At 41.9% G+C, this 14544-nt stretch overlaps 2 protein-coding genes across 35 annotated transcripts; both read right to left on the reverse strand.

The window, feature by feature from the left end:
- Window positions 1–380: 380 nt before the first annotated feature.
- On the reverse strand, window positions 381–9074 carry LOC123062126 (uncharacterized). 34 transcript variants are annotated; one of them, XM_044485578.1, is made up of 12 exons: window positions 8775–9074; window positions 7886–8620; window positions 6933–7137; window positions 6747–6815; window positions 6538–6612; window positions 5774–6447; window positions 5608–5683; window positions 3667–3837; window positions 2270–2357; window positions 2034–2165; window positions 1239–1934; window positions 381–914 (listed from the first exon to the last, which is right to left on the reverse strand). In XM_044485578.1, exons 2-6 carry the CDS (start codon window positions 8606–8608, stop codon window positions 6275–6277), a joined length of 1245 nt encoding a protein of 414 aa, XP_044341513.1. In that variant the 5' UTR covers window positions 8609–8620; window positions 8775–9074; the 3' UTR covers window positions 381–914; window positions 1239–1934; window positions 2034–2165; window positions 2270–2357; window positions 3667–3837; window positions 5608–5683; window positions 5774–6274. The 34 variants fall into 34 exon arrangements, with proteins under 34 accessions (XP_044341513.1, XP_044341593.1, XP_044341624.1 ...); XM_044485658.1 differs by having other exon boundaries at window positions 1239–1313; window positions 1833–1934; window positions 2270–3837; XM_044485689.1 differs by lacking the exons at window positions 2034–2165; window positions 2270–2357 and having other exon boundaries at window positions 381–680; window positions 824–914; window positions 1239–1313.
- A 130-nt stretch (window positions 9075–9204) lies between these two features.
- On the reverse strand, window positions 9205–10079 carry LOC123062282 (uncharacterized). The gene is made up of 2 exons (XM_044485738.1): window positions 9838–10079; window positions 9205–9762 (listed from the first exon to the last, which is right to left on the reverse strand). The coding sequence occupies exons 1-2, from the start codon at window positions 9973–9975 to the stop codon at window positions 9394–9396; spliced, it is 507 nt and encodes a 168-aa protein (XP_044341673.1). The 5' UTR covers window positions 9976–10079; the 3' UTR covers window positions 9205–9393.
- Window positions 10080–14544: the final 4465 nt, after the last annotated feature.

Here is a 14544-nt window from a genome sequence, read left to right on the forward strand (position 1 = left end):
CGTCCGTCGTTTCATGATGATGCTAGCAGCAGCAGATGCAACTCATTCATCTATGCATGTTCTCAGCCAACTTGCTGCACTTGAGACTACTCGTGTACCTCCCGCTACATTCAAATGTGAGCTCTCCAGTACAGATTCTTGCTGAACCTGAATTTCTGCTATGATTTTCATGCACTTTAACTTAAAAAAAGATTGATGAATTCTTTCTATGGCACACGTCATGCGCAGGCCCCTCACCAAAAGCAATTCATAAAAAGCAGAAGCATAAGCAGCTATCCGATCTAGGTCAGCATTCAAATGCATCAAACGTTGACTGCCAACAGCATCATACTACAGGTAAAAAACAAAAGTGTCATCTAATTTGTTCAAATCAAACATTGTTTAGGCAAAAAAAATGGTTCTCCTTTTCAATAACAAAAAAACTGCCTTTCCTGCTATACAACCACATTTGCATCAGACGAAGTGGATGAAGCACGCGTAAACATGGTCTGTGCGGACTCGCTAATGCATCTTTCAGGTGTGCATATACTTCCTATGATTGCAAGACATTGTTCAGACATTGAAACAACATCATACTGTTCCTGCCTTCAACTCATACATACATAATCGTTGAATAACAGGGCATCCACAAGTAGAACCGTTTGCAACACCATCACCAAAGCTGCGTGCTCCTGGGTTCCCTGAAGATCACGCGATCATTACACAAGCAGTCTGCCCAGAGGCACCCCGTGCACTCAACTTGGACGATGATGTCACCCCCGATGAACGTCCAGGTGTGTGGATAAATCCCCATAACATTTTCAGCTGATACACATAGCATTACCTCTCAAATGTACTGCTGCTGTGGTCTGACAGGTGATCGTGGGCGATTGACGTGTCCTCCAACGCCATACCATTCCCGTACCCGTAGTTACCTGGTGAAAAATGCAAATCCAATTAGTTGGCCAAAAAAACAGCGTGTGCGAACAGTTACAAAAAGGCTTTATTGGACAAAAACAACAACGTCACACCCAGTTGCAACATGAGGTGAATGCTTCATAAGGAAATCATCTATATATTCCAATCTAACACTCATCTCTGCCCCTGCCGGCTCAACTCAAGAAAACAATCAAACTTCAGGTCTGCACATATCTCCGCATAAATAAATAACAACATGTTTTCTTACTCGTTGAGTATATCAAACTAATGTATGTCCTGACATATTCCATAAAATGCAGCCAACGGGGACATCTGTATACCTAAAGTGACGAAGGATATAGTCCAGTACACGAGACGGCGACCAAGGGATCTTTCAGTTGGAGCACTCTGCAACTCTGCCCCGCCATCAAAGAAACCTAATCAAGGTGAGCGCTTACAACATGAGAGCATCAGTACCTCAAAAAAATGACACACTATTAATTGAAACACCTGAAACACTATGCTAACTAAGTTTTGCCATTCTGACAACAAAAGGTGACACGAGTGCTAATGTGCTTGCGCAAACAACCACCGGCACCTTCAACTCTGACCCTTTCCATCTTGGAACAAGTCCCGTTGCTACAAACCTAGGTAATATCTTGGTTCTGTCGATTGTTCCGACAAAATACAAGTTGCCATGGTGGTGTAAAAAAAATTGCCATTTACTTTCTGAGTGCAGCGCCAAGAGAGGGTGATGCCACTGCTGCGCCCATGTGGGATGTTACTCCAAACCCCGACATCATGGTCACATCTACCGGTCTGGACTTGTTGCTTGCAGCCGGTATGTCTTAAGAAATGACCCATCTTATACATATGAGATGATATCGTGATATGACTTTGTTTCGACAATTCATCCTAAAACTGTGAAACTATACCTTCAGCTTCCGTTGGAGAAGCAAATGTGCAAACTGGAGATCAGCTTATACCTACTCATGTCTACATGACTCCAGACGGCTGTCGGCGTGCATCAGACAACTCTGCACATAAGTATAATTTCCCCACTTTTTAAAACCAATGTCAACATATCAGTATGAACCCTAATGTTCCTCATATAGCAAAAAGTACATTCGTGTCACCTTTCAATGTCTTTGAGACTGATCCTAATTATGCAGGTTCACTTGGAATCCCAACTTCCAACACTGGAGTCAACATAACTCCCGACAATCATCACATTACAGCAAATATTGGTGAACCAATGTCAGCTCCCACTGGCCGTAAGTCAAAAGAAAGTTTTTGCTCAGCAATGAAAATACCTACTCTAATACTTGATACTGCCTTAAGAAAATACTCACTGACGCACTGGCTTTGCTACCTTGTTTTCCTACCAGCTGGTCCGAGCAACTGGGTTCCCGTGAGAACGGTCGTTGCAGCCCCCGTAACCCAAAAATTTGAACATGACTCTGTTGAACCAACTTTCAAGAGGGCAGTTATAAACCAGCCATGTGCTACAAATGTATGCACTTTCTACTACCAGCTAGAAAACGACAGCGAGTATGACCATAAGAGGTATTTTGTAAAGCAACTAACAACTTGTATTTGGTTACTCTCTATTTCACATAACAAGTCCAACAAAAAAACTAATGCTACTGTCCACTGTGAACAGGAAGTGGTTTTCACACCGTGTGCCCTACTTGCTGGAGATGACCGGAAAAACTATGTTGAAGAACTTCGGCTCTGGACACGGACTAAAGATGAATGGAATGGCATCAGTTGTCCGTGTGTACACTTCAAAGGATGACAAACTCTACCCTGGTGGCATGCCCCGTTGGCGCTGGATACTGGACCCAGGTTTCACGGTATGTACAAAAGACCCCACCTTATATAATGAAAATCTTGCTAATACTCTTGTGCCCTGGATACATAACCTAAACTGAAACATGGCTCAACTATACTAGCGTTCTATTTCCAATACAAACCTCTTCCATCACTGCCTCTGATATAACTTCTGAAAAAACAAAAACAGGATGAATTCCAGTTCAACCGGGACAAACCAAACTGGGCAAGGCTTGCTCCAATGTTTGACCAGAGTAAACTACACTTCAATGTCTGTGAGTGCAAGAAGGTATGCTCTCCCCTTACTAGTTTCTGTCCATGCCTACCAGACATATTCGACTTTGCTAAAAAACACTGCTTCCCTTCTAACTCTCTGTCCAATATTTGGGCAGATACAAATTCCACTAATAGTTGAGAATGGCTGGTGCGTATATGAGGTTGACTTTGGCAACAAATCAAAGATTGTTATGGATCCAATGGAGACTTCCACGGGACCCAGAAGGATGGTCAAGAAACACGCCCAAATGAAGCATCTCATTTTACATTCCCTGTGCCAGTGCCTTTATGAGTGGTATCCAGACTGGCATTTCGCTACTTTCCCATGGACATATCGTTACAAGTATGGAATGCATAGAAGCTGCAGTGACAGGTATACATCGTCTTCCAAACTCATTGTATCAATTCTTATCGAACTAACAGATAAAGTCGCACTAAACACAGTGGACATAATCATACACAATTGGCCTATTCATAATTTGTGCCATTGCAATGATGAGACTGGATTCTATGAACTTCACTACATTCGGGAGCACACCGGTATCATGCTGAAGACCCCGGTTACAACGGTAAGTTGAATCCCCCCCCCCCCTAAAACATATATCCAAAAAATATATACCTCTGTATCTAACATGATATAAGCAGGACCTGATATCATACCTTCGGAAGGAGATGGCCTATGAAGTTCTGACCCTCAAGGGCAACCATGGTGACTACCCCAACATCATGTACGAGCAGATCATCGAGTGAACTTTCACAAACTCGTGTGCCAGGTAGATTGTGCGTCGTCTTGAAGACCATAATCATATGTGCGAAACTTTGCACCTCCCCCTACATATGCAAGTATGCAAACCTCGTTATTAGTCGTGCATCGGTGCTCCTCTGCCATTCCAGTGACGGAGGGTGCTCAAGACTTATTTCTTTAGCAGACTTATTTCTGTTAAAACTAGTGTGTGCAAAAACTAAAGATCCTTGCCTGCGGTCCACTACCGGCGCATAGATAACCTCCCCCCACCTCTATGTAGCAAACTTATTTATATTACACCTATGTGTGTAAAAACTTAAGATCCTTGCCTGCATTTCATTGGCAGTGCCTGGATCACCCCCCCTATGTATGTCTGCTCCACTGTCATTCCTGTGACAGCCCCTATAACAGACTTATGGATGAACTAAAAATGTAGACTTAACCATCTTGCACTTCTCTTGTTGTGTCTCCATGAAGATTGTGCCTAGTTCGACTCTGTACTTTTAGAAAAATGCAAACAATACAGTATCTGTGGCACACACAAAATGACCCAATTGGGTCCCTGTCATTAACAATATCATCAGAAAATCAAAAAACACCATTCATATCTTTGCTTCAATTACTATTAATTTTGTTCTCCAATTTTTTTTAAAGTGAGCTTGAAACTATTTAAATCCCTTGGTAACTTCGCCGCTACTCACAACCCCTTACAACTAACACGTCGCCCCGAAAATGTTTCATTCAACTATGTGCGATTACAAAACTTAAAACATACTTGAAAGCACATCCACACCACAGCGATATCTTATTAAATAAACATATGTAATTATCAAACGGGGGATACGCATGCACAATGATCTCCTTCATGAACAAAAGAAAAATGTGGATGCCATATTTATGCATTTCGAATGATCTCTCATCCTTAGCCATATGCCTCACCGAAAGGAACTATGGATACCCATGCTTAAAAAGCTACAAGGCAATAAACTATAAAATGTATTAAATTTGAAAAAGATGTTTTAATAAATGATAAAAAACTTTGAAGAATCATACTTAGGTGTTAATTGCGTACATGGCGCCTAAACTTTCAAAAAATAAATTCTTAAATCCAAGCTTCTCGAAAAATAAATTCCTGCGTGAAATATCTTATAAAATAATGGGGGTTCATTTTAATCTTTTTTTAACAAATTCATGTCACATTTAACGCATATTTCCCCTCCTAAAAAATGTGCAGTCCATAATTCAAAACTTAATTTAGTTTGACTGACCATACAATCGTTCTGACCATCAAAACAAAAACCCTGTCCCCAGCTGCCTGCCACCGCCGACATCTCTCAAAAAAAGATCTCTTCATAAAAAGGCACACTCCAAGATGATACTTCCAACTTTTCCTAAAATTCTACATTCTCACAAGCACACAACATGAAAAAAACAGCGAATACACAAGCAAACAAATAAAAAGGATTCGCAAACATCTAGTGCATCATTCCCCTTACAGTCAATTCACATAGATCCATGAAAAAAACCATACTGGAATGTAATTGCTACACTTTGACGAACACTGCCCCAGCCACCATTACACGAGTTGTTGTTGAACCTCATTTCAACTTTCTTCATCCTCAAGGGCAGCCCGGAGTATATGATCCGCAGCAAAGCATCCAGCCTCATCACAGTACCGGAATGTCTCGTATGCGACTATTTGCCTAAACGAATCAAGATTTTTCTACGGATGTGCACACACACAAACGTATATAACATGAAAACAAACTAGAGTGTGTATATCTAGCTACGTATATGAACACGGAGAAAGGTGCCTACTGGGGAAAAATGGAACAATATGACCTATCCCGACGTACCTTGTTTAGGGGCCACTTGAGTTTTACTCCGTCATACTGACGGATCGCATGAATGGCACACAAACTAGACTCTTCCCTGAGAACATACATTCACACACATTCCTCTAAGCCTTGCGTGTAAGTAGTAAAAAAAAGCAACATTGATAACACACTGCTAGGGACTAACCTTGTGAAAATGTCTTCCGTTATTCTGGGAAACCTCCGTTTCCATCTATCTGACGTACAATGCCACTTTGCGAAGAATTCAGTTAAACATGAAAACAACGCATTGTGCATCTGCGACACAGCTTCCTCATGCATCATTCGGCGTTGATGTCCCCCTACAACTTGGGCACACATCAGATCCAACACATGAATATCCTTCCGTAGCATGTCCCACATGTATGCCGAGCACCCCTGGTCCAGCATGACTAACGCAAAGAACTACAAGCATTATATTATTCGGGATGAATTTTGTTCCATGTGAATCCTAATTTGGTGAATTACACAACAATTTATGCAAAAACACAACCCAAAATCATTTTTGATAAAAAGCGATATGTTTTGTGTATCGAACCATTCGACACGCTGTGATGTCATGGCGAGCACCCACAAACTGATTCTGTACTGACTTGACGTGCACAACTACAATTTGTGCGTACACTGTCAATCTATGGAATCTGCACAACTATGCACAACTACAATACATGCATCGCACCATGTCCGCCACAGTTTGTGCGTACACTGTCAATCTATCGGCGATTCCATTGTCAACACTTGCAACATTTTGCACCGCAACCGAATTGTTGTATATAACATTTGCATCTCCATCCTCTTGCATCCCCACACACCCTATGGAATCTGTACAAACCGTAAAATTGGCTTGTGTTACACTTCATTGAGTACATCGATTCTAAAGGGGCACATAAGAAAATTGTTTCAAAAGCTAACCTTGCGCACCATGACATCCAATACGAATCGAGCCGCGAGGAGACTTCTCCCTTGGTTCATAGTTACGACCCCCGTCTGTAGCACACAAAACATACAAATGACATGGCATTGTCAGCTCATCATACTCCATGAACGAAAAAAAGTGCACAAAGACAAGACAATCTAGCTCTGTTTTACTGCACCACATTGGTTTGCAAGAGATAACTTACCATCATCATCGGATAAGTCAAGCTGGCGTCCGACGTGACGCATAGGCGTCTTAAACATGCCTGGCACACCTGCACAACAAAGGTTACACCATCCCGCGAGAGCATTAGTTTTGTGTATTATGGCGCCCTCGCGCATGCTGGATACTGCCTCTTCCGCACCAAAAGAAGACTGGAAAATTGCATTACCTTCACTGGCCGCACCCTGTTCAACAAGTGTGATGCATCTTTTTAGTCCACGCCTAGCGCAGCACCTGCAGTGCTCCTTGACAATCGATACAAGCCTGTCGGCAAAGCTGAACATATCAGCCTGCATCTTGTTCCGCAACTCTGATGCATTCAATCTGCATCTCACATTCTGCTCATTCAGCAATAAGCTCAACTCCCGCAGAGACTGAACACAAAAAAAGGATGTAAAAAGGATGCACAAACAAAAAAATCTTTTGAACAGAAAAGTATGTTGAAAAAGAATACAATATGCATATCGGGTCGTCTTGACAACTCTGCCGAACGTAGCTAGAGAACTCAATGGGGCCAACTGAGCGCGGATCAGGCATCACAACATGTGCCGATTTGCTGCCCTCTACGCTCGTTTTACTAATGCTTGCACGATTCGAAATGGCACTCAATGGTGGATTCACACCACCAATATTAAACACTGGCCTCGAACATGATGGATTATCTTTCTGAACATCAATGTCTGCGCCACCGACCGCATCACTCACATGTAACACACGCTTATAACATACATCATCAGCCGGCCTCAGCTGTACCACAACACCAGCAGGAGAGAAATTAACAATAAGGTATCATCCTCATCATCTCTTGCATGCATCTGCAAAACTCGTGACAAATGAAAAAAAAACTAACTTACCGCAGCAGGAACATATGATACAGCTCCATTTTTTGCACAGTATGCCATAATGATCATTTCCCGAAGTCTTTTTGCATCAAAGCACTACACCCTGGGGAGCACGTCATGTTTCATATTGAACAAACCCAGATCGATATTATCCAGAAGGAATATTTGTCCATGACAAACAACAAGAATAGTATGAGAACACAATTACACACACAGAGTGAATCGAAGTCGAGCACACAACTTTGCAAAAACTAATTACAGAAAAGGTAAACTTCCTTACTTGGAAGAAAAAATGGCATCCGAATAAATTAATAGTCATTGCCCTTTCCTCATCATCATGCTTGAGCTTGATGACTGCACCCATGAGCTTGTCCATCGCATACTGGCACCAATTAAATTGGCCTATTAGTTCCGGATTTGCAACTGCACCCCAAAAATCAATCGTCATATAGTCATGCTTCATGGACGGAGCAATCACATATCCCAACACAAAAATAACAAACGCAATCTGGAAACAGTCCTCCATTTTGGTTGAGCTCTCATTTATGTCCCTGTATAGAAATATTTCAGCAGCCTTCAGACTGTGAGCAGCAGATCTGTTCATCCCAATGATATCCTTGATGAACTCAACAGAACGTATGCTGATGTCTCCATCCCTCCCACGCACATCCCTATTACCGCACGGCACCCCAAATACCTTGTGGAAATCCTCTGGAGTGAATAGAAGTTTCCGATCCTTATCAATTACAATCATACGAGACACAACCTCCACTTTCCTCATTACCCACAAGCTCAATTTCAGATCAATTTTTGCTATCAGTGGCAGCTTTAGCATACCCCCAAATCCTATTTCCGACACCAGCCACCTCTTGTACTCACCGAACGATTGCACCACTGTCACAACCTGCTTGACTGACAGCCTCGATGTAACCGATACAGGTTCATCTTGTTCACACCCATGTTCCCCATACAAACCGTCGTCTTCACCTCCAGGCGAGTACATCCTCTCCCTAGTCTGCAAACACGCATCTCACAAAATCAGCATGAGTCGCCTCCGCATCATATCTATCACTTATACCAGCTACTACATGCCACAAATCAGCAGTAGTGGCCCACCATCAGATCCACTACTTGTACCGACAACTACATATCGACTGCCTTGTACATACCTCTTCTGCAGTCTCTTCTGTGACCACCGCACACGGCCAGCTCCCCTCAGCTCGCGCCCGCCAAAAAAGAACGAGCCTTACTGCTCGGGCCGGCCGGAGATCTGCATCGCCGGTCAGAGACGCCTAGCATGCCGTGGGAGAATGAGAACGATGGGCATGGGTGGCGGATGAGGAGGGAGTGGGTGGGTGGTTGGGGAAGATGTCGATAAGATGTGTAATAATTTAATATCCACCACTTTCAATAGATGCACCCGCCTCTGCCCTGGCCCCACACAAGCGCACCCATCCCACATCCATCCCACCCACTCTCGGTCATGTCTTAAAAAGCTTCCAGCTATATTACCAGAAGAACGTTTTAACATTTTTTTCCTCCATTTTCCATCTTATTTTCCTGCAGTGAACTGAAGCCCATTCTGACCAATATGACTAATATCTGAAAAATAAATTCATATGAGCATAAGCAAAGCTTCTAGATATTTCATATTTCGCATACTTGGACATTACAAAATATGATCTTCATCATACTTTCAGTTCTTGATCCACAGATTCCATCTCATAACTCCACACTACTACATGATAGTTAAACTACTAGGTGTCTGCCACTACGAAACCCCATCTCCTACTCTTGTGCCCTCATAAGAATGACAGCTACAAGCAGCACAAGGTTACAAACACATATGATGAAGATTGCCACTGACATCCCGATGTTAATGGAGGCCGCGTCCGCCACAAACACCCCCTTCTGGCGTGCACCATCGACGATGCCCATAAGAGATGCAACCACCTGATTCATCACGGCGGCAACGTCTTCCACTCTCGGTCCGTGGTTCTGTAGTGGTTGATGAACTGGAGGTTGGTTGATCTGCGCCTGAGGTTGGTCGACAGCCGCTTGGATTTGATCCCCTGGCTCTGCTGCCGGCAGAACAACACCCAAATGAGCGGCGTATGCTTCCTGCCAGCGGTAGAAATCACAACCACCTGCCCCAGGCTGAGATTGCAAATGTATCATGAAAATCAGTACCAACTACACACATCGGCGTCCAGAATCAGTGGAAGGACTTACATTGTGATTGCGGCATTTGTAAAACCTCTGGCCGGCGCTCTGTCCTCGCCGTGCGACATACATGACCACGTCCCTCCCACAGTCCGGGCAAGGAACTATGGGGAGGACCACCGGATCTTGTTGACCTTGGTTCGCCATCCCACAAAAGCTAGGGTTCTTGCTACGCAAAGGGGAATGGTTGTTTCTAGATCGGGCGAGTCTTCGCTGCTCCAACCTTATCCTCCCCTTGATAGATATATGGCCTCGCTGCTGGCCCCACAACCAGTCCGACCGCGGCCCTAGCACCAAAACGGCTCGCGTTTCCCTTCCGTTCGGCTAACACACATGTTCCATCGGTACGGAACGCGTTTCATCGGTACAAAACGGTGCGTGACTCCATGCCGTCTCTATAATTAACAGACGTCAATCTGACGTGTGGGACCACTTTCCCTGCCTACCCTCCCCTTTCTTTACTGGCCGCAACAATACGTCCGACAAATACGCCGCTCTTCCCGCATCCCCAAACGAACGTGCGCCTGCCGATACCGTGAGTAGGCGAGCTCGTCCTCTCCTTCAAATTATCGTGCGCCACCATACTTTTATGATCTAAATAAACATGAGGCAGCACTTTTTCCTCCTTCTCAGCATGCCTAATAGGTATGTTAAAATGTGCAGCTAGGTGTGTGGCATAGACGCCTCCAAAGATGGAACCCTTAGTACGGTTCATACTTAACCGTCTAGCAATAATGCCGTCCATACTAAAAGTGTTATCACTATATAAACCTTGGAGAAAAATAATAATATCAGGGATACTAAGGTTTCCAGAGTTTTCACAACCAATTAAGCAACGACTAGCAAATAATGCAAAGTAACGTAAGACAGGAAAATGTATGCTAGTGATTTGTGCATCAGAAACCTTCCTAGTCTCCCCTACAGTGATAGTATTAATAAATCCCTCCACATTATCATGATGTGGTTCTTTTGTCTTGCCCCCAAAAGAGACTAAACAAATCCGACAAAAATCATAAAGTGACATCTCCTTATGCTCATCATATAAATGAAACTCCACCGTAGATGGCGAGTTCCTAGAATGGAAATGAAAGTTTTGCACAAAGGTATTTGTGAGTAAGAGATACTGATCGCATTGGTCGTGGAGGAAAGCGGTGAGGCCTGCATTATGAGCCAACTCATGAAAATCTTCATAAATCCCGGCTGCTCTCAAGAAATCCTCAGAAGACCATTCACACGCCCGAACCTCCGCGGTGCGCGGCAAATTATACTTAGGCTTCGGTGCCTTTTCCTTCGAGCTTTGGCTCGATGAGCCCCTCAATAATCTCCTCATCATTTTTTGAAAAATTCTGAAATTTTTAGTAACTTCAAAATAAAAGTAAACCAAACTCAATAATATTGATAGAAACTACTCCTATAAGTGCCTAGGGCCTATATCATGCATCAAAACTACTTTTGACCATATAAATTTGACATGCAAGCTCAAGAACAGGGTCACCTAAGCAACACAAATTTGCAATGAATAAAGTACTAGAACAAAAACTAATTGGACCAATGGAGGAGTCACATACCAAGGAACAATCTCTCCAAGCAGTTTTGTGAGAGGTGCTTTGAGCAAGGAGATCGAAAATGGCAGCAAAACGAGCTTGGACTCGGGTTTGAGTTGGTTTTTCGTGTTTGGGGGAGGAAGATGAAGTGTGTGACTGGAAGAATAAGTGGAAGAGCGCCACCGTGGGCCCACGAGGCAGGGGGCGCGCCCTCCACCCTCGTGGCAAGGTGGTTGCCCCCCTGGTGTGTTCTTTGTTCCATAAATCCTCAAATATTCTATAAAAATCATATTTAATTTTCAGGGTATTTGGAGAACTTTTATTTTCGAGGTATTTTTATATTGCACGGATAATCAGATAACAGACAGAAAATTATTTATTTTTACTTTATTTCAACTAAATAACAGAAAGTATAGAGAGGGTACAGAAGGTTGTGCTTCTAGTTCCATCCATCTCATGCTCGTCAAAAGGAATCCACTAACAAGGTTGATCAAGTCTTGTTAACAAACCCATTCTGATTAACATGAAACCGGAGAAATTTCGAATAACACTAGGTTACCTCAACAGGGATATGCACATCCCCAATAATAAGTATATCATATTTCTTCTTGACAGTAGGAAGAGGAAATCCAAAACCTCCAAATATAATCGATGGAATTTTTCCGATAAAATTGATACTATGAACTTGAGGTTGTTTCCTCGGAAGTGTACCGTATGCTCATTACCATTAACATGAAAAGTGACATTGCCTTTGTTGCAATCAATAACAGCCCTTGCAGTATTAAGAAAAGGTCTTCCAAGAATAATAGACATACTATCGTCCTCAGGAATATCAAGAATAACAAAGTCCGTTAAAATAGTAACGTTTGCAACCACAACAGGCACATCCTCACAAATACCGACAGGTATAGCAGTTGATTTATCAGCCATTTGTAAAGATATTTCAGTAGGTGTCAACTTATTCAAATCAAGTCTACGATATAAAGAGAGAGGCATAACACTAACACCGGCTCCAAGATCACATAAAGCAGTTTTAACATAGTTTCTTTTAATGGAGCATGGTATAGTAGGTACTCCTGGATCTCCAAGTTTCTTTGGTATTCCACCCTTAAAAGTATAATTAGCAAGCATGGTGGAAATTTCAGCTTCCGGTATCTTTCTTTTATTCGTAATAGTATCTTTCATGTACTTAGCATAAGGATTTGTTTTGAGTATATCAGTCAATCGCATACGCAAATATATAGGTCTAATCATTTTAGCAAAGCGCTCAAAATCCTCATCATCCTTTTTTTGGATGGTTTGGGAGGAAAAGGCATGGGTTTCTGAACCCAAGGTTCTCTTTCTTTGCGACGTTTCCTAGCAACAAAGTCTTTCTTATCATAACGTTGATTCTTTGATTGTGGGTTATCAAGATCAACAGCAGGTTCAATTTCTACATCATTATCACTACTAGGTTGAGCATTATTATGAACATCATTATTAACATTTTCATTAGGTTCATGTTCATTACCAGATTGTGTTTCAGCATCAGACATAGATATATCATTTGGATTATCAGGTGGTTCAGCAATAGGTTCGCTAGAAGTTTGCACAGTTCTATCATTTTTCTTTTTCTTCTTTTTAGAAGAACTAGGTGCATCAATTTTATTTCTCTGAGAATCTTGCTCAATTCTCTTAGGGTGGCCTTCAGGATACAAAGGTTCCTGAGTCATTCTACCAGTTCTAGTAGCCAGTTTAACAGCATAATCAATTTTTTTACTATTCATCTCATTGAGCAATTCTTTTTCAGCTTTAAGCACTTGTTCTACTTGAGTGGTAACCATAGAAGCATGTTTGCTAACAAGTTTAAGTTCACCTCTAATATTAGCCATATAATCACCCAAGTATTTAATCATATCAGCATCTTGTTTTAATTGTCTACCAAAATAAGCATTGAAGTCTTCTTGCTTAAACATAAAATTATCAAACTCATCCAAGCATTGACTAGCAATTTTCGTAGGAGCGATTTCAGCTTTATCATATCTATAGAGATAATTTACCTTTACTACCTATGTCGGGTTATGGAGGTCTGGAGGTTCTTCAATAAATAAAGGATTAAGATCATATATTTCTTCATCAGGCGGTAAATTGAGACCATGTATTTCTTCAATACGAGGTAAATTCTTAACATCTTCAGCTTCAATACCTTTTTCTTTCATAGATTTCTTTGCCTCTTGCATATCTTCAGGACTGCAAAATAGAACACCTCTCTTCTTCGGAGTGGGTTTAGGAATAGGATCATTAATTGGAGCAGGAGTTGGCTCAGGAGCTGGCTCAAGAGGTGCCCAATTATTTTCATTTGACAACATATTATTCAATAATATTTCAGCTTCATCCGGTGTTCTTTCCCTGAAAAGAGAACTAGCACAACTATCCAGGTAATCTCTGGAAGCATCGGTTAGTCCATTATAAAAGATACCAAGTATTTCATCTTTCTTAAGAGGATGATCAGGCAAAGCATTAAGTAATTTGAGAAGCCTCCCCCAAGCTTGTGGGAGACTCTCTTCTTTAATTTGCACAAAGTTGTATATTTCCTTTAAAGCAGCTTGTTTCTTATGCGCAGGGAAATATTTAGCAAAGAAGTAGTAAATCATATCCCGGGGACTATGCACACAACCAGGATCAAGAGAATTAAACCATATCTTAGCATCACCCTTTAATGAGAACGGAAATATTTTAAGGATATAAAAGTAGCGAGATCTCTCATCATTAGTGAACAGGGTGGCTATATCATTTAATTTAGTAAGATGTGCTACAACAGTTTTAGATTCATAACCATGAAAAGGATCGGATTCAACCAAAGTAATTATATTAGGATCAACAGAGAATTCATAATCCTTATCAGCAACACATATAGGTGAAGTAGCAAAAGCAGGGTCAGGTCTCATCCTAGCATTTGGAGATTGCTTATTCCATTTAGCTAATAACCTTTTGAGTTCATATCTATCTTTGCAGGCTAAAATAGCTAAAGAAGCATCTTGATCAAATAAATAACCCTCAGGAATAACAAGTGATTCTTCATCATCACTTTCATCTTCATAATCAGATTCAATATTTTCAATCTCTCTAGCCGTAGCAAGTCGTTCCTCGAGAAAATCACTAAGTGGCATAGTAGTATCAGGCATAGAGGTAG

This window comes from Triticum aestivum, chromosome 1A, assembly GCF_018294505.1.
Source record: "Triticum aestivum cultivar Chinese Spring chromosome 1A, IWGSC CS RefSeq v2.1, whole genome shotgun sequence".
In the NCBI taxonomy this organism is placed as follows: domain Eukaryota; kingdom Viridiplantae; phylum Streptophyta; class Magnoliopsida; order Poales; family Poaceae; genus Triticum; species Triticum aestivum.

Excerpts from the sequence above, each read along its gene's own strand:
- LOC123062126 (XM_044485531.1), bottom strand. The coding sequence starts at position 8,608 with ATGTACTCGCCTGGAGGTGAAGACGACGGTTTGTATGGGGAACATGGG. Across the intron at positions 6,613-6,746 it reads TGACTTATCCGATGATGATG|ACGGGGGTCGTAACTATGAA; the intron begins GTAAGTTATCTC and ends TGTGTGCTACAG. Across the intron at positions 6,448-6,537 it reads TGGATGTCATGGTGCGCAAG|ATTCCATAGGGTGTGTGGGG; the intron begins GTTAGCTTTTGA and ends CGGTTTGTACAG.
- LOC123062282 (XM_044485738.1), bottom strand. The coding sequence starts at position 9,975 with ATGGCGAACCAAGGTCAACAAGATCCGGTGGTCCTCCCCATAGTTCCT. Across the intron at positions 9,763-9,837 it reads ACAAATGCCGCAATCACAAT|CCTGGGGCAGGTGGTTGTGA; the intron begins GTAAGTCCTTCC and ends TTGCAATCTCAG.